At 35.1% G+C, this 22,548-nt stretch overlaps 1 protein-coding gene across 6 annotated transcripts in view; it reads right to left on the bottom strand.

Annotated features, from left to right (window-relative positions):
- AHI1 (Abelson helper integration site 1) overlaps window positions 1–22,548 on the bottom strand; it is an 85,922-nt gene that overhangs the window by 52,879 nt on the left and 10,495 nt on the right. For all 6 annotated transcript variants that reach the window (XM_071436074.1, XM_071436064.1, XM_071436102.1 and 3 more), the window contains exons 4-18: window positions 20,680–21,308; window positions 19,978–20,138; window positions 19,457–19,670; window positions 18,358–18,547; window positions 16,775–16,870; window positions 15,104–15,289; window positions 13,949–14,089; window positions 12,837–12,969; window positions 11,686–11,809; window positions 9,310–9,539; window positions 8,195–8,298; window positions 7,277–7,395; window positions 4,194–4,324; window positions 2,755–2,895; window positions 700–902 (exon numbers count right to left, since the gene is read on the bottom strand). In XM_071436074.1, coding sequence (XP_071292175.1) covers window positions 700–902; window positions 2,755–2,895; window positions 4,194–4,324; window positions 7,277–7,395; window positions 8,195–8,298; window positions 9,310–9,539; window positions 11,686–11,809; window positions 12,837–12,969; window positions 13,949–14,089; window positions 15,104–15,289; window positions 16,775–16,870; window positions 18,358–18,547; window positions 19,457–19,670; window positions 19,978–20,138; window positions 20,680–21,308 — 2,802 coding nt within the window. The remainder of the gene's footprint in view (window positions 1–699; window positions 903–2,754; window positions 2,896–4,193; window positions 4,325–7,276; window positions 7,396–8,194; window positions 8,299–9,309; window positions 9,540–11,685; window positions 11,810–12,836; window positions 12,970–13,948; window positions 14,090–15,103; window positions 15,290–16,774; window positions 16,871–18,357; window positions 18,548–19,456; window positions 19,671–19,977; window positions 20,139–20,679; window positions 21,309–22,548) is intronic.

Genomic DNA, 22,548 nt, shown 5'->3' with positions numbered 1-22,548 from the left:
TCTCCTGTATTTCCCTTCAAGCCTACTCTGTTATTTCCCTAGTACTTCCATTTCTGCATTGTTTTGAGTCTCTTGCATCACCTTCCTGCCTCCTTCTGTGTCTTCTTTCAGATCACTCCTCGCATCCCTCTTCCTGTATCTTCACTTGCACCCCCTGACACGTTTTCCTTAGCATTTCTCCTCTGCTGTGGTGTTTCCTGTCTCTAGTAGGTTCTGACCTTTCTTAAGTCTGTCTTCTCAGAGGTGCCATATTCTGTCTGGTTCCAGTTTCAGTTGTGCAGTTGCTCCATACTGCCCTTCAATGAGCTGGCTTGAAACAACTGTGCCCAGCATAGGACATCCACTTCTCCCTGCCCTGCAGCTCCCTAAAACCCCAACCATTTATGCCACATACAGTTTTTAAGGTGGATAGGAATCTCAACCATAATGATCTATGGATCCCTGGTTTTACATAAATGGACAAACAGCAATAGGCACTAGCACAAAAAAAAAATCCCTTGTCATCAGTACTTGAAAAATGGAATTAGGTTTTTTTATGATTGCTTTTAAGAGCTACTTACAGCTGCATTAGTATAATTGACAGATGTATTCATTTCTAAAGACCAGATGCCATGACAATACATATGTGTTTTTTTAAGTATACCAGTTCCAGAATATGGGAAGACTATATACTTCTGAAAGTAATTAAATTTGACTTACCGTAACAGAATCAAGTTTTTGTTTCACCTTCTGCATTCTCATTGATGCTCTTGCAACACTGACAAACTGATCTGCTGGAGACATCACTGAGTTTTTTTGGACAGGAATTTCAGAAAAACTGCCAATGAAGTGTGGCCCCCTTGGTGCAGCTGTGGTAAGTGATGAACTAAGATCTCTTACAAGTTCAGCTTCCTGTTGAGCAACTGTAGAAATAACCAATATTAATGTCTCAGGTGAAGCCTTACATTGCCATGGGAAAAAAAAAAAATGGAAGGATCACAGTCATTTTGCCAGCCATGTCTTCAGTCAAATACCATCAAAAACTGTACCAACAGTACTATAGGGAAAACCTGAAAGTGACATGAAAATTTCCCCTTACTACCCCATTTTCCCCCTAACTCTTCTGATCACAACATCACACTTTCAGTTATTTGGTTAAGTAATCTCTCATACAGAACTAGTATTTTTGTATTGCTTATAAACAATAGTGTTCCTCATCCAGAAATATGGGATTGGGTGGGGGGAAAGAGTGGGAAGAAAAAGGAATTTTTCAAAGGCAATAAAGTTGTAAAGCCTGCACTGAGTTCAAGCTGGTGACATTTCACATTTTTCCAGCCTAGTTCAAGTGAGTTTATGATGCCTGAGCAGTACTTCATAAGTTGACAGACATATTATCCAGGCAGAGGACACAATGACTGACAAGTTGACTTTTGCAATTTTTTGTACTATGGTCTCAAGCCAACAAAGGTTACAAGAATTCTTTATGGAAGTTCTGTCCAGGACATTAATAAAACTGTTGGTGTATCTAAAACACATGCTGTCAGAGTCTTAAAAATTGTGTGACTAAAATTAGTATTACTGTATGTTTAACTCTTTCAACACTGTGGCAGTATGACTATTTTCTGAAAGAAAAAAGAGTGCTTTTAACCAAAAAAGGAACATAAGATAGTAACCAATAATACAAAAAAAAAAGACCACAATCTATGCAGCAAAGTCTCATTGTTAGCAGTTGGGCAGTCAGAAGACACAAATAACTATGACTGTGCTGCGTGGTCTCTGAATGTGTATGCCCATATTTCAAACTACTATGTTAAGTTTTTTAGACTCACTTCTCATCAAAAAATTCTGAAGAAACCCTTCACCCCCAAAAATCATATTGTTTTTTACAATACCAATATCTTAATTGAATATAGCACTGAATATTGATTGCAAAGTCATTCCACTTAATGTTCCAGTAAAAGTTAACCAATTCAACAGATAACCTACACTGAGATTTCATATGAGTAATCCTATTACTACATGTTACTTGAAAAGCCAGTACATAAAGACAGGACCAATTTTACAGATGTATGTCCCTTGCAAACATAATTAATACAAAAAAATACTGCATAATTCGTATTAACACATTAACTCCCTAGATGAAAATGTCCTTTTATGAACACAACTATCAAAAAAGCCTGTGAAGGACAATCTGAATTTTATTTCATATACCAAAAATTCTAAGTTAGCATTTATTACTATCTTCTCTTCAATATAACATGGGGAATAAACATATCTCTGACATAATGACATCACAGCTATAACAGCTACTTATCAGAAGTCCATACACTCTCATTTGTTTCTATACAGCTCCTCAACATTATTTTGCAACATAGCTGGCACAAGATACTCAGATTCCAATTAAGCTACTAATTGGTTTTCCAAATAATTGTATTTTCTGGATTCATAATTTACCTTGACATTGCAAAAAGGGCTCTTGTATAATGCTGCCTATATATGATAAAGTGCTGCAAAAATCACACAGTATGAAACACAAAAAAATTGAGGGACCTCTGGTGATTTTTGCTGGGCCAAAACCCTTGCTTAAAGCAGCATCACATAGAACAGGTAGTGCAGGATCATGTTAAATTCAGTTTTGGTATCTCCCAGAAAAAAAGATATGCATTAACATCAAATGACTGTTTTCTTTTCCTCTCAAAGGAAGTACAAATACTAACAAATTGCTTCTAAAAATAAAATACTTACAGGTGAGTATCAAGAAAATTTGTACTGTACCTTTATAATCATAAATGTATACAAGTATTGGATGGTTTTGACCAAAGGCACAGAAAGACACCATGTGTTCATGTGGATGAAAGGCAACATCACGAAGTGGAGATGTGAAGGAGAGATCAGAATATATGGCCACCTGATCTCCTGCAGAAGTGAAGTAAGTTTATTAATGCCATGGAAAAATATTTGAAATATTCAATATAGCGGAATAACAGCTGATTAAATCTTGTATTACTACAATGTTTGCCACTGTAAATAAATGTTCTTCAGTCAATCTCCTGACTGAAAAGTTGTATTTTGGCATAAGACGAAGGAAATATTGCAAGCTTTTAAGTTATTCAGTGAGTCAGAAAAGTTAGTGCTGTTGCAATTGCTGCAGGAAATGCCAGAGGAGGATGCACCAGGTTAGATGAGTTCTCTTGTTCTGATAAGCACGTTCTGGAAAGGTGGCGTTCCACAGTATTTGTTTGTGCTTGCATTGTACAAAGATAGGCATCTTACTTGTGGATCTCAGCTATATAACACTGAAAACAGGAGTGAAAGTTGAGGACAGAATTATTAAAAATAAATATAAATAAAATTAGCTCTTCAGCTGATGGCATTATAAATGCAAATACAGTGTGGCAACAAAAGTCAAAATCCAATAAAAACATACAAATAACAAAGTTCCTCCTTCCTTTTATTTTTGTAATTTTTAAAAATTTTTCAGGCAAATTATGTAGTGACGGAGATCCAAGTTAACATAGTTGGTAACATGGAAAGAAATTCAAAGCAGAACTGTTAGTTATCTGCCAGTTTCAAAATATTTACCTTTTTTATTTTAAAATACTATGTAAATTACAATTACAGACAGAATATAATGTCATCAAATCCAAAATGGTATTCTGCTACTTTCTGCTCTTATTTTCATCTCTTTTTCATCTCTTAGAGTACAAGAAACTCTACCCTACATTTTCATCACATTTTTTCAGAAATATTTTGGTAGCTATTTTGAAACTCCTTGGCTTGGGGACTAATTCACAGTGATATTTTATATACCACACACCAAAAATATTCAGTCTCTGACCACCCACCACAGAGATGAAGCAGTTCGGCACAAGAGCCTCATTCTCAAATCTAAACAACACAACAGAAAAACTTACCTGACCTAAAACATTTTTGTGCATTCCATCTTAAGATCCTCACCACGTGCAAAGAGCTGCAGTACAAAAAAAGCTGAGCCTCAGGTGCTCCAGTCATGCTGGATATTACAAATGTTACCCCTACTAATTTTCTCTAGAGAATTAAATCTCAGAGATTTAGAAGGCTGAGCTAAAGCTCCAGGATTTAAGAACATCTTATCAAAGTTTTATTCCATATCAAAAGTCTTTCAATAAACCTTAAAAAATCTTTTCCCCCTCAGCTTTGACAATTTGGCTTAAGCCCATAAAATAATTAGTTACCTGTTTCTGGATTCCAAACATAAGCCTTTCCATCTTCACTTCCTGAAAACAGGAACGTACCACATGGTGTTAAGGTGCTGTGAATCTTTTCTCTGTAATTTGTGGCACCTACGTATTTCTTTGTCGCCAAGCTAAAGAAAGTTTGCAAATATAGAAGATATTTTCAGAATAGACAATGTAACTTTTTAATTCTCTGTTCCCCCTCTATTTCTCAGAAAAATCAGTACACTTTGCATCCCACATAGATATGCAAGCACACACTTTTTGCAGAGTGAAGTATTTATTTACCCTTTATTTTCCCCAACCTTCATACTGCACCTGACAGTAGAGATAAAAATGTACATCCTTGTCTTCCAGTAGAAAAAGGAAACCCTCAGATCTAGACAACAGATAGAGATGCAGTAATTTGCACTATCTCGATCCTGGGCTTTGCAAAAAAACAGGGAAATTATCACTATTACACCAAGCTCTGTTAGAAAGGTTTTCATTATGCTTCTTGAGCTTGAATGATTAAACCTATGCAGCAGTGCTCTTCAGACTAAAGTCTCCTTGGTCAGAAACCAGCAGTAGAATCAACAAATTTCACACATAAATGCTGATTCACTATAAATGTTCGATATTATTTTTCAGCTTAGGTATCCTAATCTTTTTTCAGTGAAACACTATTGGTCAGCACGGTAATAATGATCTACTGTCAAAGTCTGTTTGCATCAAGTAAGAGAGAATCCACAAAAGGATGGAAAGAAGATAAATCAGCTTGAAAGAGGCATAGCCTGGAAAAAGATATCAAAGTTCAACTTTGGAGACGAACCCAGCAGCAGTACTACAATGCAGAATTTAAGGCAAGAAAAACAGCAATAGGCCACCATAGCTCTCAAGGACAGAAGATAGCACTATTCACATTTGTTACTGCAAAAACAATGAAAGTATGCTTGGAGAAGTACAGTGCATTTAATATTACAGGAAAATTATTTCAAACAATATTCCAAATAAATATACCCTAGATGATCCTACAGCAATATTAGCTCAAATAAGAGCTCCTTATTAGCCCAAATAAGAGATTTAGCTGTATGAATAAGAAAGATAGTATCTCTGAGATGTCATGACAAGAGCCCTGCAAGATGTAAAACTAACCTTCATATGAAACCCTAAGGAGAGGGCTGAACTAAAACCAAATCCCTGATCACATACCTAAGTGACAGGACAGCAGTATTATCCAAAAAGATCAAAAAAGCAAGTTGAAAGAGGAAAGTTAAGAGTAACCAGCTGTCAATCAAAGTGAATTGTGTTCATCTGTGACCTCCACCCCCTCTTTTCTCATGCAGGGAATGAACAGTTAATGCTGACGTGTAAAATTATCACTGCTGGGTATCTGACCCTGTGGTTTATTGATAGACTTAAAAGTTAATGTAACTGTGGGCTGTGGTCAAAGTAGAAGTTCTGGTGGTGTCCTCTCCACCCTTATTTTCCCAGGCTCTCCCTCATTTCTTCTCTTGGGCAGCTTTCAGATAAATTTGATCAGAGAGTTGATTAAAATGAAAATTAATCATTTGTATTTGTAGGCTAATTTTTAGTCGGATCAGCTCAATGATCTGACTTACCCCAGATCAGAAGATCTCTAGAAATGATAAAAAAGAAATGCTAGGAATACACAGCCAAAGGTGTGGGAGATTGCAGGAGATTGTACGTCCCATGGATAAATTTGCTTAAAATAATTGTGAAATTGCACCCCGTATTAAACCCTTTCTTAAAGATTAATATGCATGCCCATGTTTCCCTCTCAAAATAAAACACTCTGCACATTTTAGAAAGAGGAGCAACAGAAGAACACTGGCCTAAAAAATGACAGGTTCCCCTCTCTTAATGCAGCAATTTCATCCTTTGAGTGGATAGTTCAGCTTCTAGCATGGTCATTATATTTTATCAGTTACAGAAAAAGAGAAACGTGCACCATAATGCAGTAGAGTCCTCAGCTAGCTCAAACATTCAATCCAGTACAATAACAGAACTGCTTAGTTTCAAAATGACCTTCCAGATCATTAACTTCAACTGTTAACACAGCACTGTCCCATCCACTACTACACCATATACCTAAGGGCCACATCTACACATCTTTTAAATATCTCCAGGGATTTTCTGTGTGGTGAGGGACGGAAAGAAACCTATGAAATTAAGGATGAAACACTTTAATGTGACTTTCCAGAACAGAATGTTCAAGTGCATCTTATCTACATATGTAAGTGATTGGTGAGAGGCTCTGCTCACTCCCACCCAATGAAAGGACAAGAGGGAACGGACATCAATTGAAATATAGATAATTCTGTTTAAAAATAAGAAAAAAGTACTTTATTTTGAGGGTGAACTAGAACATGTTGCTCACAGAAACTGTAAAATTTTCATCCTTCAAGATATTAAAAATCCAATAGTATAAAGCTCTGACTAGCATGCTGTTGTGATTTGATTGTTGGGTTGAACTGGTCGTTCTCCAAAATCAACCTCAAGTCTATAATCTCCTTGCTTGTTATTTTCGTTTGTCATTAAAAATTCATGCTTATACCAATTAAAAATGAGAAAATCATCATAAAATGCAAAACTATCTCACAGCCTGCTTAATAAACCACAATAGGTACATCACTGCATTTTTTAGCATTTATGATGATAACCATTTCCATTTCATCATCAAAATATCCTTCCCAGAGTCTTAAAAATGCAAAACTACCACACAAATATTACCACTTCCAAGTTCTTTTCATGTCCAGATTGCATTTTAAAAGGGATTTCAATCTTTAGAAGACTAACATTGTATTCTTCATGCCAGTTTAGGCTCCCAAGTAATCTAGGAAATTTTAGATATTCTATTCTAAAAGACTTACTCAATATCACCAAAAGACTTACTCAATATCACCCAAAATGTAACACAGCAGTGTTTTGAAATAATTTCCTAACCCTAACATTTCTATCCTTGATTATTAGGACATTTTTTTTCTCCCCAGCTACACAACTAATACCTTTGTGGTATTTTATTTCCCCATGTAAATTTTAAAACATAAAGGAAGTACACATTAGTCACCAAAAATACCAACATTCTGAGATCCATAATTCTCAGGGTACTGTCTTTGGCATGGATTAATAAACGCCTTCCATTCGGATGCACTTCCAAGTGATTTACTGGTGTTCCTTTAATATCATTTTCTTTTATTTCCTACAGAAGGACGGAAAATTAAAAAAATTATATAACTTTGTAGTTTAACACTCATGTGTTAACACATTACTGTCCATTTTTCTCTTGCATTCCTATTTTTCTGCTCAATTCATTTTATTTCGTTAGGGAGAAGTTTGTTCCTATATTAAATCATTACATCCGAGGCATCAACTTTTTACAACCATGAGGCAGATTCTGTTGTGACTGAATTTTCAAATTTCTGAATTTCTAAAAAAATTAAGCTGATGACAGAAATGCTGACTCAACATCAGGGCTCTAAGGTATGGACAAATGTGTTTTTTAAAGCCAGTGGTCTATTTTATTTTTGTCTCTAGAGAACAAAGCATTTACCTGTTAATACAGTGTCAAGTATTTTCATGTTTTGCATATATTAAAAAAAAATACAGGATCACAGAATTCTAGAATATTCTTAGTTGCAAGGGCCCCACTATGAACATCAAAGACAAACTCCTGGCCCTACACAGGACAGCCCCAAGAATCACACCATGTACCTTGGGAGTCCAAATACTCGTGAATTTTCTCAGGCTTGGTGGTGTGATCACTTGCCTGGGGAGCCTGTTCCAGTGCCCAACCCAATTAAGTTGCAAAACAATTTAAAAAAATTAAGTCAGTGAATCACTGAACATTGTATCAGTTCTTCTATACCAATTGTTAAAGAAAATACACCTCTGCAGTTAAAACAAAATGTAATGTATTAAAAAAATTTAATTCAAATCAGATTACTAGATTTGGAATGGTTCACATAAAAATTACAATGCTAGTTAAGAAACTTCTTTACCTTATTGACCTTCCAGTGTTGAAAAAGGTGTGGAGAACTTCCTTTGACAGGTGTATCCCAAACTATTATTAGTCCTGAACTATCTCCTGAGAACATGTGGTGTCCTGAGAAATAATGTCTTATGAGTAAAATACCACCCACAAAACAATAATACAGAAAATAAACAATATTTTGTTCTCTCCTCTTTGTGAATAGGCAAATACCCATTCTTCCATCTCTTTTGCTAAAATATACTCATTGCAAATGCGTTTTGCTCATACTGCATGACATCACCTGATACCGTAAATCTGGATGTAGTATATACATTAAATAACTGAGGTGCAGAACAGGTTTTTAATTTTTTTCATTTTTATTCGTATTCTAAAACCAGCAAAAATGCTTGCTGAGCATTTACAGCTCAACAAGCTTCACATGATAGCTCAATCCTTACTTATGCATTCATTAAGAGAACCTTGAACTAGAACAGTGTTTCCCAACACTTGTTCTTTAAACACAAATATTTATTCTTTATAAAAATACAGCTTTTCTCTTTTTAGTACCTACTCCAGTGACTAAAATGAACCATCTAACTATTAATGTCACTAATACTAGAAAAAGTCAAGCTTTAACTTATACCCATCTTCAACTCATGCTCCACTAGTAGATCTCAGTACAACCTTCACTTTCAGCTGTCAACCCACCAGTTAATATGACTCACAATGGTCCAACCCCTGTTCCTTTCTCTCCATGTTTCCTATTCTCTGTCAATATTGAAAAGTTCATCCCCTTCCCACTTTAGTTTGGAGCTAAGATTCTCACAATCTAATTACTACCACCTCATTTTCTTTATCAATTGATTTGGGTTGAAAGGGACCTTAAAAATTATCTAGTTCTGACCTCCCTGAAATAGGGAGGGACACCTTCCACTAGAACAAAGCCCATATCAACATGGCCTTGAACACCTTCAGGGACATCCACAATTTCTCTGGACAACCTGCCCCGGTGTCTCAGCATTCTCCCAGTAAATAATTTCTTCCCAAGAAGAACACACTGCCTCCATGAAGTAAACTAGTAGGACTCAAGATGGTCTTCAATTGGAAAGACAACTATTTGTAAAAGCAATATTAACTACATACCTTCTGCATCAAAACAAAGGGTGTTGATGAAACTTTTATGGCCATCAAGCTCCTGTAGCAGTTGCCCATGGATTTCTTTCACATTTGCATTCCAGATTCTAATCACTGAGTCGTAACATCCTGTCACAACCAACGAGTCAGCAACTGGGTGGTACTTGGCAGTGTAGACAAATGAAGGATGAGGGAAAACTCTCACTGCAGACGCTGCCTTCATTTCTATCTTCCACATTCTAAAAGGAAACAAAGTTAGAATTTCTACTGTACAAAGCAGTCACACACACAGATATAACTGATGCCCATATTTTAGGCTACTGGTTCTAGAGGCAAATGCTTGCAAACACTTAACAACACCTGTTTATCCCACCAATTTATTCCACCTCTATTTAATCCTTTAACATGGCACCTTCTAACATGAATTACGAAAAATTTACTACTTTACACAGTATTTGGTCTTCAAAGAAAATTAATTACTACTTACTCACTTAATGGATATATTTCTCATTTTAAAATACTCATAAAGAATTCCATGAATTGGTTTATTTCTTTCAGGAGTTACAACCAAATTAAGCTCTTCTGGGGTATAATTCATTTAAAACAATATTACAACAAGAAAAGCCATAAAGGAACATATAGGGCCACTAAATATAAATACAATCCCAGAAAATTTTAGAATAATAATTACCAGCCACACAGTGATCATGATCTCAAGGATGTTTACATCACATAAATTCACTTCCTACTATTAATCTACTTCCTATCCTTTTCCAACCATAGATGTAAAATCAGATTTTTGTTAGTGTTTTCTATTTGATGGCAAGTGAGCCTCCCCCAAAGATGAGACCACAAAGAATAAAACAGTACCCAGATCACTAAATACAGGTGAGCAGCACATTACACACAGTATTCAGTTACAAAATGTTATTGAATGGTTTCAGTGGCACCCACTTCTGGTGAGGCAACCACATCTGGTGGCTGTTGAAGAATTCTAAGCTTACTCAGAGGTCACTTAATTAGAAAATTGCAACCCTTTAGAGTACAGCAATTATTCTGCAATTTGATGCAGAAAGGTCACAAGGAGTTTACCTATCTTTTAGAATGATTTTAATCTAACAAAATAAAAACATATTGCTCACAAATTATGTGGGACTAAACCCTGGGAAGGCTTGAGGATAACACAGAACACTATATAAAGAAGAATTCACAGAAATTCATTAATTTACCTTCATGTTACCTTAGAACTCAGTATGAGATAATCCAAATAATAAACTGATAATGACTTTAAAGCAGTGGGGTATTGAGACTTTTCAAGGAGCTGAAGGCAACTCACAACAAATACAGGAACTAATAACTCATACAGTGACTGCAGTACACAGAAAAGGAGGCAGACCACTGCAGTTTCAACTTGCTGCCACAAATTCAAGAATTGAGGAACAGCTCAGCCTTCTTATAGGCAACATAAATGACTGAAATTGATATTTATCTCAATACAAAACATTCTTACATAATCCACTCCCAAATGAAAAAAAAACAAGTGCTGAACTCTCAACACACTCTTTTTATACCCACATACAAGCAGAAAAAAACCCCCTGAAACAGTTCCACACATACAACATATCATTTAACAATTCCTCTGGCATTTCAATTATGCAACTGCTTGTACCATTACTGAGCTGCATAACAGAAATAATAGGGTCTGAAGGACTTAAAAAACCTAAAAAGCTCAATGAAAACCAATGAAGTTGTTCACAATAAAATTGTACACTGTCCCAGTGATATTTCCACGTGTATCTACAGCAATTTAAGCTGAATTACTTAGTGTAAAAAACCAAAAGAACACCACCAACATACATATAAATGCAGTGTGGTAAATTTACACACATAACTTGAATCTTAAACTTTCAATTTCCTGCCTATTGTTCAAATTTGCAAACTTAATATTGCATTTATAGTATGGCAATTTCGCCAGGAACAGATTACAACTGTCTCAGTGTCTTCTCAAAATAAAAGCTATTTTGATTTTTTACTGCATTATAGATTTAGACACCAGGGTTTTTGGAAAAGCTTTGGTTTCAAATACAAATACATTAGAAATAGTAAATACAAATTTACTATAATATTATATATAGTATAAGTGTACTACTTATACTATATTATATATAGTATAAGTATATATATTATACTATATATAATATTACTATATAATTTTATATGTAGTATAAGTGATTAACCCAATCACAACTTTTATATTATTTTAGTCACACAGTAACCAAATCTTTAGTTAAAACATTCTGGATCAGTTTGTAGTAAAAACACTGAATTGGACCACTTTCTTTTCAACTTCTGATGGTATCTGCCAGAACATCTCATCATACTGACCTGACAGTGCCATCAGAGGAAGCAGTAAGAAGGTATTGATTGTCTTTTGACCAACAAAGATCATACACTATGTTAAGATGACCATAAAATTCTCTCAGGAACTGTCCAGAAGGAATTTCATACACTAGGGAAGCAGAAATAGAAAAATAAAAGTTCTGTAAGTATTTGCAGTCAAACAGATGTACCTACTAGAGCCAAAGTTTAGTCTAATCTTAGGCTGATTTTCTGCTAGCATACATCAACTCACTTTCTTTATCTTCTCATTTTGAGGCAACAGGATAAAATAATTGCTAGATATGAACAGATAGCAAGCATCTACTTCCACCTAGTGGTTCATGGGTGCCACAAATGTCTTACCCCTTAAGAAACACCTTATTTGCATTAAATAATTAGAACCAAATTAGGATTATGCTGGGTTTCTTTAAATTTTGACAACTAATTGACCAATCTTAGAAATATTTTAACACTGAGATAATTTTATGGGCCTGTGTAATAAAGGAATCTAGATTTACTGTTCCTTGCATTTAAACACTTATTTGTGTACAAATACTGCTCTCTCTAAATCTCAAAACTTTTATGCAAGGTTTAAGAACTATGCAGTTAAGCTACTGTGATGAAGCATTCAAAAATTTGAATCACAAGGAATGTTTGTACTTCAACTGAACTGGACCATGGAAGACAGCAGCTTCCAGTAGTCTGTCTGGAGATGTTAACATTCCAGTATCTGACTTTCAAAGACAGGTTAGGAGAAAAACTTCCATGAAAAGTGTGTGAGGTGGAGGCTTAAAATTTTATATCCTTTCAAACATTATAATCAGACACTGTGTGCCTTCTGCAAATTGATTATTTCCATTAGGCCTCTGGGCAGAAATGGTGTCATTTCATACCATTAAACTGTGTATATGTAACCATGTAGGAAAAGCCAATTCCAGCCCTATCAACACAGAAAGAGCATTTTCACAAATGCTCTTTAAAGCACAGAACAATCGTCTAATCACAACTACAGACCAGACATTAGTTAATTAAATTTGTTTGCCTTAAGGTTGGTTAACTTGCTCTAAAAAAAGCACAATTTAAAAATTAACTTCCCTTAATCTTTATTTCCAAATACATGGATTATAAGCAAAAAGCCAAAATGTATTTAAACTTACAAGCAATGGGATAGCCGTTCCTTCCTGCACATGCTGCTGCCAGCGTTCTCCCGTCGTGAGAGAAGCGGATACAGAAGCAGCCCAGGTCTCCACCTCGCAGGGAAAACAGGGGCTTGTTGGGTATGCGGCAAGCCTGGCTTTTCAGGGAACAATTGGTAGGAATATTAACTACCCAATGCAGGGAACACACTCTGAGCTCCTGGCATGCAGAAGCTCTAAAAGGCTAGTAACATCTTAATAGCATTGCAAAGTAAAATTCAATATATTATAGACAGAGACAGTTCTGCAGCACAACTTAGGCCCCACGAATGTGTATCTATTCCTACCCCATTATTGCAAACAATTAGCATGTTTAAAAAAACTAGAAAAAAAAATTGAAATAAATTCTTCAATCTTAAGAAATGCTTAACAATGTCTAGCACCAGTAATGTAAGCTGTGGAGTTACACTGTAAGTCAAGGTTGCTTAAGGAGACTAAGCTCACCTTTTAGTGACTAATGATGGCAGTGTGAACTCAGACACCCAACTGCAGGCACTCAAACCTTTTGTCTTCTACCAAACAATTTTAACATTCCTCACCTGTATTTAAATATCTGACTTTTAAAGACAGAACCAGAGATGAAGCATCTCAAAAAACTAATCTGGTATTTTAGACCCCTTTCCTTTCTCCCAAGATATTACCTCTTTTTGACCCAACGGCTTTTTCTCCAAAACTAAATTCAAAGTTTAAGGTGAAGGGCAATATCCACAGTAGCTACATGGTTCTTCAGTGTAAGCTCTTTCTCTTTTCATAGTTTAAAAATGTCTTCAACAAACAAAAAGAAAACTCAAGAAAATATATTTCTAATCAAGCTGAAGTCCGAGAACTGGCTTCCTGACTGACTTCTCACTCTTTCAAAATCTTAGCAAATTCTGCAGACAAAAAAAACCTGACTGTTCTGGTATAAAAATAGTTAAATCAACCACATTTGCTAAGGTTAAGCCTCCTCTACTATCTATGAGAGTTTTGTATTTTTTTTAGTATATTTGTTAATTATTTTAATTATTTGCTTCATAATACTTATAAAAATATTTAAATTATTTTCATTTAAAATTGAAAGAAAAATGCTTCACCTGTCCAGGCAATCTTGACCATTTAAATGGCTCCTTTTTCTCCTCTAAAGAAGGTTCACATCCTTCTCTCTGGAGCTCAGACAGTGCTGCATTACTTTGTTCCTGTTGAACAGCTGCCATAGAGTGAAAAGAAGGACCAACCTTAAGGCAAACAAAACTAAGTATCAGGGAAAAAATATTTTTAAAGTGAACAATGTAATTTCTAGAAAGGTTAAAAGGTACTTTTAATTTAAATATCTTGCATTTTTATATCTGGAATACAGAGATTAGAAAAGCTTAATACCTGAAAACTGCATTGCAAAATGTCATTTAAAGTAACCAGGAGTCAGAAAGCAATCCAAGTTTCCAAAGTTGTGTCAAATCCAATGGTATCCCAATTTTTTCAAATACTCAATTATCTCTTAAAATACTCAATTATCTCTTATTCAAATACTCAATTATCTCTTAGTAACTGTCAAGGTCAGTGAAAATTAGAATTACTCCACTGCTGTATCGTATTGTACTACTGAGAAGGTGCACATCTCACCAGCTTCCACAGACCACCCTTCATAGCACAAAAGTGAGCAGAAGGTATTATTACAGCTCTAAATACAAATGGGAAATTACATAACAGAACAATATTGTACTTGCATCAGAGAAAAGAAAACACCATATTTATCTTGAATGCTCATCTCAGCACGTACCGCTGTAAGCCTATTCTTAAAGTAGCTTTCATTTGTGAAAAGAAATACAGCTCATTACAGCTAGAGGGTGCAGGGAAGCAAAGATAAGTAACTTGCATCTTTTCTCAAAGAATTTTTACACCTGCGTGAATTCAGTGACTTAAAAATGGCATTTCTGCTAAGAAGAAGAAGAAACGTTAATCTTCAAGAAAGTTTTCAGAATGCCAGTGGCAAAATATTCAGCTGTAGGTAGAAAAGTAGGTAGAAAAGCTGTAGGTAGAAAAGTATGCCTATTTTCCAAAGATACCTATGAAGGGCTGAGTTTGAAACACCGATCTTGAGATGTAATATTCTTATTATATATTTTATATACTGCATGTAAGCACAGCTTTTATATACATGCCTACAAACACAGACTCACATGCTCTACCAAGGTACTAGTTCCTACAGAAAAGTCTGCATATTTGTAAATATATTTATATATTTAACTTACATGATCTGGCAGTTTCAGGCCTTTTACAGTTACGTATAAAGTTGATGGGTAGCGATTTCTAGGACATTTTGCCCACCAGTCATAAACCTCAACAACATTTGAACGTGACTTGGTCCTTGAAGGTGGGTAATATAATTGCAGACGAAATTTTCCACCAACATTTAGAACTCCATTTGCACCTACAAGCTGGAAGGGTGATTAAAAAGAGGAAGAAAGATGAATACAAAAGTAACTGATAATTTCTAATATCTAACTTAACAGTATAAACTCTTGAAATCACTTCCCATTGCAGAAATATACTAACTCTAAAAGTCATAATGAACTAAGCATGCATTTAATCCTCCCAGGATCAAATAATGAGGATTAAATCTTAGATGGCAGTCTAGTTTCAAAAGATGCTTCACAGCAGTACTAACTTGAAAGTGGGAAGACCTCTGCAGTACTTATTTTCTTTTTTTTTTTAACTACTACTTGCTAAAAATCAACCAAATCTCAAAGGACTGCCAAGCCAGAAACAGCTTCTTCCAAATCTGTCCTCTTTGAATGCTGCAATGAAGGGCATTGGGTAAGGCTTTGGTTCAGAGCAGAAGATACAGCAGTGTAGCAACCTCTCCAACTTCAGAGCAGACAGAGTCATCTCTGCTGAACTGAAGAATAACAGAACTGAATAACTGCCATTAACACTGGTCAGTCTTGAATGGAAACATTTCCACTCTGGCTGATACAGATAAAAGGATAATGCAGGCAGATGTAGTAAGAATGAAGAATAGGCAACTATTTAATTCATAATTATGAGCTGAAAATTTATTCTTCCTTCTGTTCAGGAGTAGGCTGTACTGAATGCCTGGATGCATAGTTCCTATCAGCTCTGGTAACAGACACAGGATAGCAGACCCCTGATTCCAGTAGATTTCTCTTGGGCAGAGTTCAGAGAAATCTCTGTATTGAATTGCTATGAAGGCCCCCATCCCTTCACCTACACTTGTAGTCCATTATCTTCTCCTGTATTTCTCCCATTTCCTCAATGTTGTGGACTGCTCAATGATTGTCAATGGTTATGACACACAGGGGGAGTGTAAATAAACATTCCTCAGGGAAACTCAAGTTTGGCAGCTCTCAAAGAAGTAATTGACACATTCAAGTTTCTCTCAAAAGGATAGAAAGGTACACATGGGCTGGCTAAATTACCCATATCTCACATTTGGCACATTTGTATCTCAATTGCCACAGTACTTCAAACTCTGCAACTGAAAATGAAAAGCATTCTATAATTAAGCTAGTGAGTCTTTTCAAAGACTGGACAACTGAAAATGCCACTAGAATACAGAACAGCTGAGGTACAGAAATTAGTGGATTTGTCACTTTCTTCACATTCACAAAAATGCAAAGAAAACAAGCTTCTGTACTTTATGAACAAACAAAAAAAAATCTTACACATTCTACACTTTCTTGAAAAAGACATAAAACAGGCTTTAATGTCAAGCCTGTTACTGTGTTGATTTCACGGAGTGGAAGATGAGGAAAATGGGAGAACAGCCAAGCAAACAAGGATTTTCTTCTTCCATCTCTGTTACTGAAAATATTTTAAAATGCTTTCCTCCTTAGCACTGTTAGAGATTTTCAGATAAAAAGATTTATGATTTTTTTTCTTCATTTAAATATTTACAGTACCTTTAGAAATGCCCAACAAATTTTTCGGTAGCGACCTTCCTGAATTTTTACATCAGAACTGGCTCTCACTTCATGCATACTTGGAGAATCAAGGACCTAGAAGTATCAGCAGGAATATAAATGTATTTCTAATGGATGTATACTTTATGGTAAATAATAATAAACTACTGAAAATATTCTTGGTTAATTCATTAAATTAAACTTATTTAAATTTTAAGAAATTACAAAACCAGTGTTTCTTCTACACAAGTATGAAATTAGAAATAACAGGTCCTTATGTATTTACCTGATGACTATTTATTAAGCTCCATTAAAAAAGAAGTCTAGTCTTAAAAAAAAACTAGTTCTTGCTCCCCTTACATCTCAATAAAAGATAAAAAACAATGTGTAATTTTCTTAATAATTCAGAAATCATTATGATCACAAATCTGACAGCTAAAACCAGCTGCATATTAATCTACATGCGAAATGGCAGTCAAAAAGTTAGTTTTTCTTCTTAGCTTTATCAGTTTTGTCATTGAATCATTCATAGAACAATTTGGGTTGGAAGGAGCCTTCAAAGATCACAGAGTTCTGAGCCATGGGCTTGGACATCTTTCACTAGATGAGGCTGCTCAAAGCCACATTCAACCTGGCCTTGAACACTTACAGGGATGCCTATGAGTCTCCATTTTTCTGTCAGGGACCTGAATTTTCCCATATTTCACTACACCGGGAAGTTTATGTGATATACAAAAAACCCTTAGATTAATACTTTTTTCAAACTTGTATTTCATAAACCACACTGAACTCAAATAGCCTTTTTTCAGTGGAATCATACTTTTGGTTCCAACATTATTTCCATGAAGAATCTTTACATACAAATGTAATTAGTTTTTTGTTAAGCAATTAAGGATTCTTAATTCTATAAATATGTTCATTTACAAGCATCACAAAACATTAAGAAACATATGGCAATAAATTATATTCAATCTATTTGAAATAGGGAAAAAAACAAGGAACGAAAAATATTTATTGTACTAGGTTTCCATTTTTATGTTAATTCTACAGAATCTCTCTGTACAAATATTGAAATGCCCAAACTAAAAATTATATTGAATATATGACCTAAATTTTTCCTTTAAACACAATTGTATTGGAGGACAAATTAATAATTACTTTATGAAAACTGGGACAGGAGGGCTGGATGTGTAAAATATTAATGGAAACAATGCAATGGTTTGCTCATTGGTACAATGAGGTGCACGCAGACAAATTCTACCTTTGAGTTTCTTGTACTTAAACCTCTTTTCAGATTTCAAGAATGCAAAAAGCGTGATATCCACCATATCTTACCAGCCTTCCCCAGAAGTTTAAGAGCTGATTTTGGAAAAAAGCTTTGTACTCCTTGTTACTATTAAAACAAGCTCCTTTCCTATAAAAAACCCCACTCTTGGTATCTCCACTTAACTTCGTACCTTAGAGCTATGCTATTAACCCAATTTAACTGAAATAAAACAGCCAATTGAATCAAATAGATACTGTTGAAGAAACAAACCAAACGCAGAACGTGCATAAATCGGATGCAAAATATTTCATCTTACCTCAAAAAACAGGATAACCTGAGGGTTTTCGTCAGTGTTTTGAATAAAATAAGTAAAACGCTCATTAAATATTACTTGCTCTTCCCACTCTGGAACTGTTGATTTAGACTTTCTAAAGTCACATGGTTGTGTCATTATAGGAAGAATGTGCTCTTTTTCTCCTGGTTCATAAGATGAATCTTCCTTCTTGCTGTTTGAAGATTTCCAAAGAATTACAATTGTTAGAGCATTTAAAAAACAACTTTGAACAAAACAGTATTTTCAATTACTGAAAGCTAAGAAACATATAAGATACTATTTGTCTGATTCTAGAAAAAAATTTCTAAACCCATAGAAAATTTAAGACAATTTGCAATGCATATAGAAAAACTACAGGCTGAAGAAAATCCTAACAATTAAGTTACTCTTAGCAAATTAATGCATGATGATCATGGTGGAGTCTACTGCTTTAGCCCCATTAAAACTTGGTTTCAGGAAAATTATGGAAAATGACAGTGGAAACAAGCAACTGAAGTAATTAAGACTATAAAGAACTAGATTTCATTTAAGTATTTTAAAAGTTCTTAATATAAAAGGCAGACATTATTTATACCACAAGAATTTTGCTTATATGTTCTTGGCTTTTACACATTTCTGACACTTGAGAAATTTTACCTCTGGGAAGAATACAGAATGAGCTATGTTGGAAATATCACAGATTCACAGAATATGTTGAGCTGGAAGGGACCCACAAGGATCACCAAGTCCAACTCCTTGCCCTGCACAGCACCATCCCCAAGAGTCACACCACGTGCCTGAGAGCATTGTCCAAACACTTCTTGACCTGTCAGGCTTGGTGCTGTGACCACTGCCCTGGGGAGCCACAAGAGCAATACAGCAGCGCAGAGCATTTAGAAGTGCCAAAAGGAAACGAAAAATATCACCCTCATTTATGGTATGTATATACATATATATATACACATGATCATAGGTGTAGAAACTAATGAACTACGCAAGCTTAAAATACCCCCTTGTTTTCATTTTCATATTTAATTTTGTAGGGAAGAGTATACCTATTTATTGTAATCAGTGATAACAGAAACAGTTTATTAAATGTCACCTATAGTCCTTCTTCACATACAAGCCACTTCTCTGATCAACAATATGGATTTTGACCACAGGACGAGATACCAAGTGATCAATTTTAAGTTGATCCGATCGATGGATATAAACTCCCAAAACAAGATCATCGCCAAAACCAAATTTAGATTGAGTTGAAATTTCTGAATTCTTCATTTCCTCATCAGTTTCTGCAGCAACTTCCGTGGTTTCTTCTAGAAATTGGAGCAAAGTAAACAAACTGTCACTAGTGGAACATAGTAACTTCTGTCCCCACTCAACACAAAATTTACTTACAGTAAATGAATTTTCAAGATTTTAGATTGATTTATCAAATAAACATCCTCACAAATGAGCCTCAGAATTGGAAGAGCAGAGGTGCAATTGAGTAACTTAAGAAATATAAGTAGCTCAAACAGCTCAATCACTTCTGCGCTACTATTATGGAGAAGTATTTCTGTAGCAGCACAAAAAAAAGGCACAGCTAAGTAGGTACAGTATTATAACACTTTGTTGGCAGACCTTTTCTGCTTCTCTTCTTAACTTTCTTGGCTTTAGGTTTCTGCTTTTCCATGGTTCCCTCCAGTTTCTGTCCTTCTGATGTGAATAATCTTTCAGGTGACTGACTTTCATTGCCACCTGCTTCTGGATGATGATGCTGCAGCTCAGAAAGGGACATTGCACTGCAAGGTAATGGATCATTGTCAGCAACTGCAGTCCACTGCATATATTGATACAATTCTCACTGCCATTATTAATCCATTTGAAATTCTCCAACTCATCATCTGTGTATCTTGAAGATGTAACAGCCCCCAGCCCCATTAGTGTCTTGCCTTTTTCAGTCCTCTCCCCTCTTCCTTCCCCTAATTTCCAGACAATTGCAGAACCATTTATGTGAAGAGTTAAACAAATACCTTTTTGCTGGATCACAGCCATCACTTATCACGAAAAAAAAATCATGCACAAAACTATCTTACGTTAGTTAAGATTGAGTTCCATAGTAAACAAATATCAAATAGCAATGAAGAGTATTTTTTTAAAAGTTAAAAAGAATCCATGAGCTAAATATTAATCATGAAAGCCTTCTGACAAAAGATTTAGTACTATTTTTTCATAACAGAATCATCCAGTTAATCACTTAGAAAATATGAACAATATACCAGAAAGCTGCTGCCTATCTTAAAATGAAACATTTTGTGTAAGATTCACAGTTTGTCATGTTACCTTGTTTCAGCTTCACTTAAAACTGCTCGCTCTTTCTTCTTTTTCTTCTTTTTGCCCACTTCATTATTCAATGCAACTTCATGCCTTTGAACAGTGGAGGTAGATTCAGACATCTGTTCTTTAAGTTTCTTTCTCATTTTCATTTTAATTGCATTTGCCTCTTCCTCAGCCACATGCAGCTGATAGGCTTGAATTAGCTGCTCTTCCTCTTCTAATTCAGTTACATTTCTCACTTCAGTCAAGGAATTTTTGATCTTTCTATCACCTTCTTGATCAGGTACATCTGTTTGTGATTTACTTTTCGTTTTCTTCTTTGGAAAATCATTAGGCTTTTCTTCAAAACTCCCCAATTTAGTTTCATATAAATCTTCCTCCTCATTAAATTGTTCTTGTAACAGTGATTTCTTTTTCTTCCTGTTCGACTTGTTCTCTTGTTCTCTTCTCAACTGCTTGTTCTCTTCTCCACTAACAATATCATTGTTTATTTTCTTTGCAATTGATGCTTTCTCTCTTAATATATTTTTTGTAAATCTTGGGCTCTCTTCTTCAGGATTATATGTGTTGTTTATAATTGCTTCATCATTCACACTTTCCTTAGACAGATCAATATTATTTCTAAAGGTATCAAGCTATAAATGAAAAGAACATAAAACATATTTTTACTAAAAATCATGTTCTAAGGATAAACACTGCACTTCATGTTATTCCTTCAGCAACATTACTCAGAGTAAAATTAAATCAAAGATCGAGTAATTTTGTTGTTTCAATCTGACAAGCAACAGATTGAAAGTTAACAGAAAATTCACACTGAAAAAAAAACATTTGGTATTTGGGCACCTCATCCTCAATGTCATACTACGTTTCCATATGAATTTTACACACATCCAGTAAAAAAAGGAAATCAACAAGTCTACTCCATAAACAGACGCCAGTGTTTTACACTGTGAAGGATGAGAAGACTTCATGCACCACAAAAACAAATACTTTCATCCACTGAAAATGCAAGTTAGAGACAGATTTCAGGCTCGAGTTGTTTGCAGTCTCTTATACTGAAAGCCACTTGCCAGAACTAAATTTCAGCTGATCCATTTGTTTAAGCACATCTTGATGGTTTTATAAAAAACGCATTGTAAACTTGCCTCTCTTCTTCAAGTTTCTATTTCTGGTTACTAAAGGTTATAGCACCACTTCCCACCTCCTTGGATATGTTCAAGCTCAGGTTGGAAGGGGCTCTGAGCTTCCCGATCATAGCAGGGCACTTGGGTTAGATCACCTTTCAAGTTCCTTTCAATCCAAACTATCATTCTATGATAATCCCAAAGATCACAGCAAGTAACTGAGATCTGATTCTGTCAGGACAACACAGAGATCTCTGTTCTTTGATGTAACTTCTATAAAGTCACTGAGGTTCATTCACACTGTTGTCTTACAGAAATCTCTCTTAGAGATTCAACATGAAACATTAGGGCTTTAAAACACATCAAATGTAAAAGTTTGGAGAAAATATACATATCTGCCTACAAAGTTTTATTTGCCAACACCTTCTTCCTCAAACAGAGACACTGTTCCCTCCTAGTCAGGATACAACTCTCAGTCATAGAATCATGTTTGTCTCAAACATCTGTAAAAATGGACACTATGTGTAATAAGTATAAAAAAATTGTCTTTTCATTTTGATCTTATGTGCGGATAAAGAAACCACTAACTTCATTTATTTGTAAGTCAATGATTCAAGAGGATGGGGGAAATTTCATAGAGATAACTTGAAATACAGAACAGAGTAAGGGAAATGAAAGAACTAAAGAGCAAGCTTTGTATAAACTAAGCAAAACCCCAGAACAGAATAATGTTCCTAATAGATTATCTTTA

Source organism: Agelaius tricolor, unplaced genomic scaffold, assembly GCF_023055355.1.
Source record: "Agelaius tricolor isolate 1412-34295 unplaced genomic scaffold, bAgeTri1.0.p SCAF_1, whole genome shotgun sequence".
In the NCBI taxonomy this organism is placed as follows: Eukaryota; Metazoa; Chordata; class Aves; order Passeriformes; family Icteridae; genus Agelaius; species Agelaius tricolor.
This window is presented reverse-complemented; position numbering and strand designations above follow the sequence as displayed.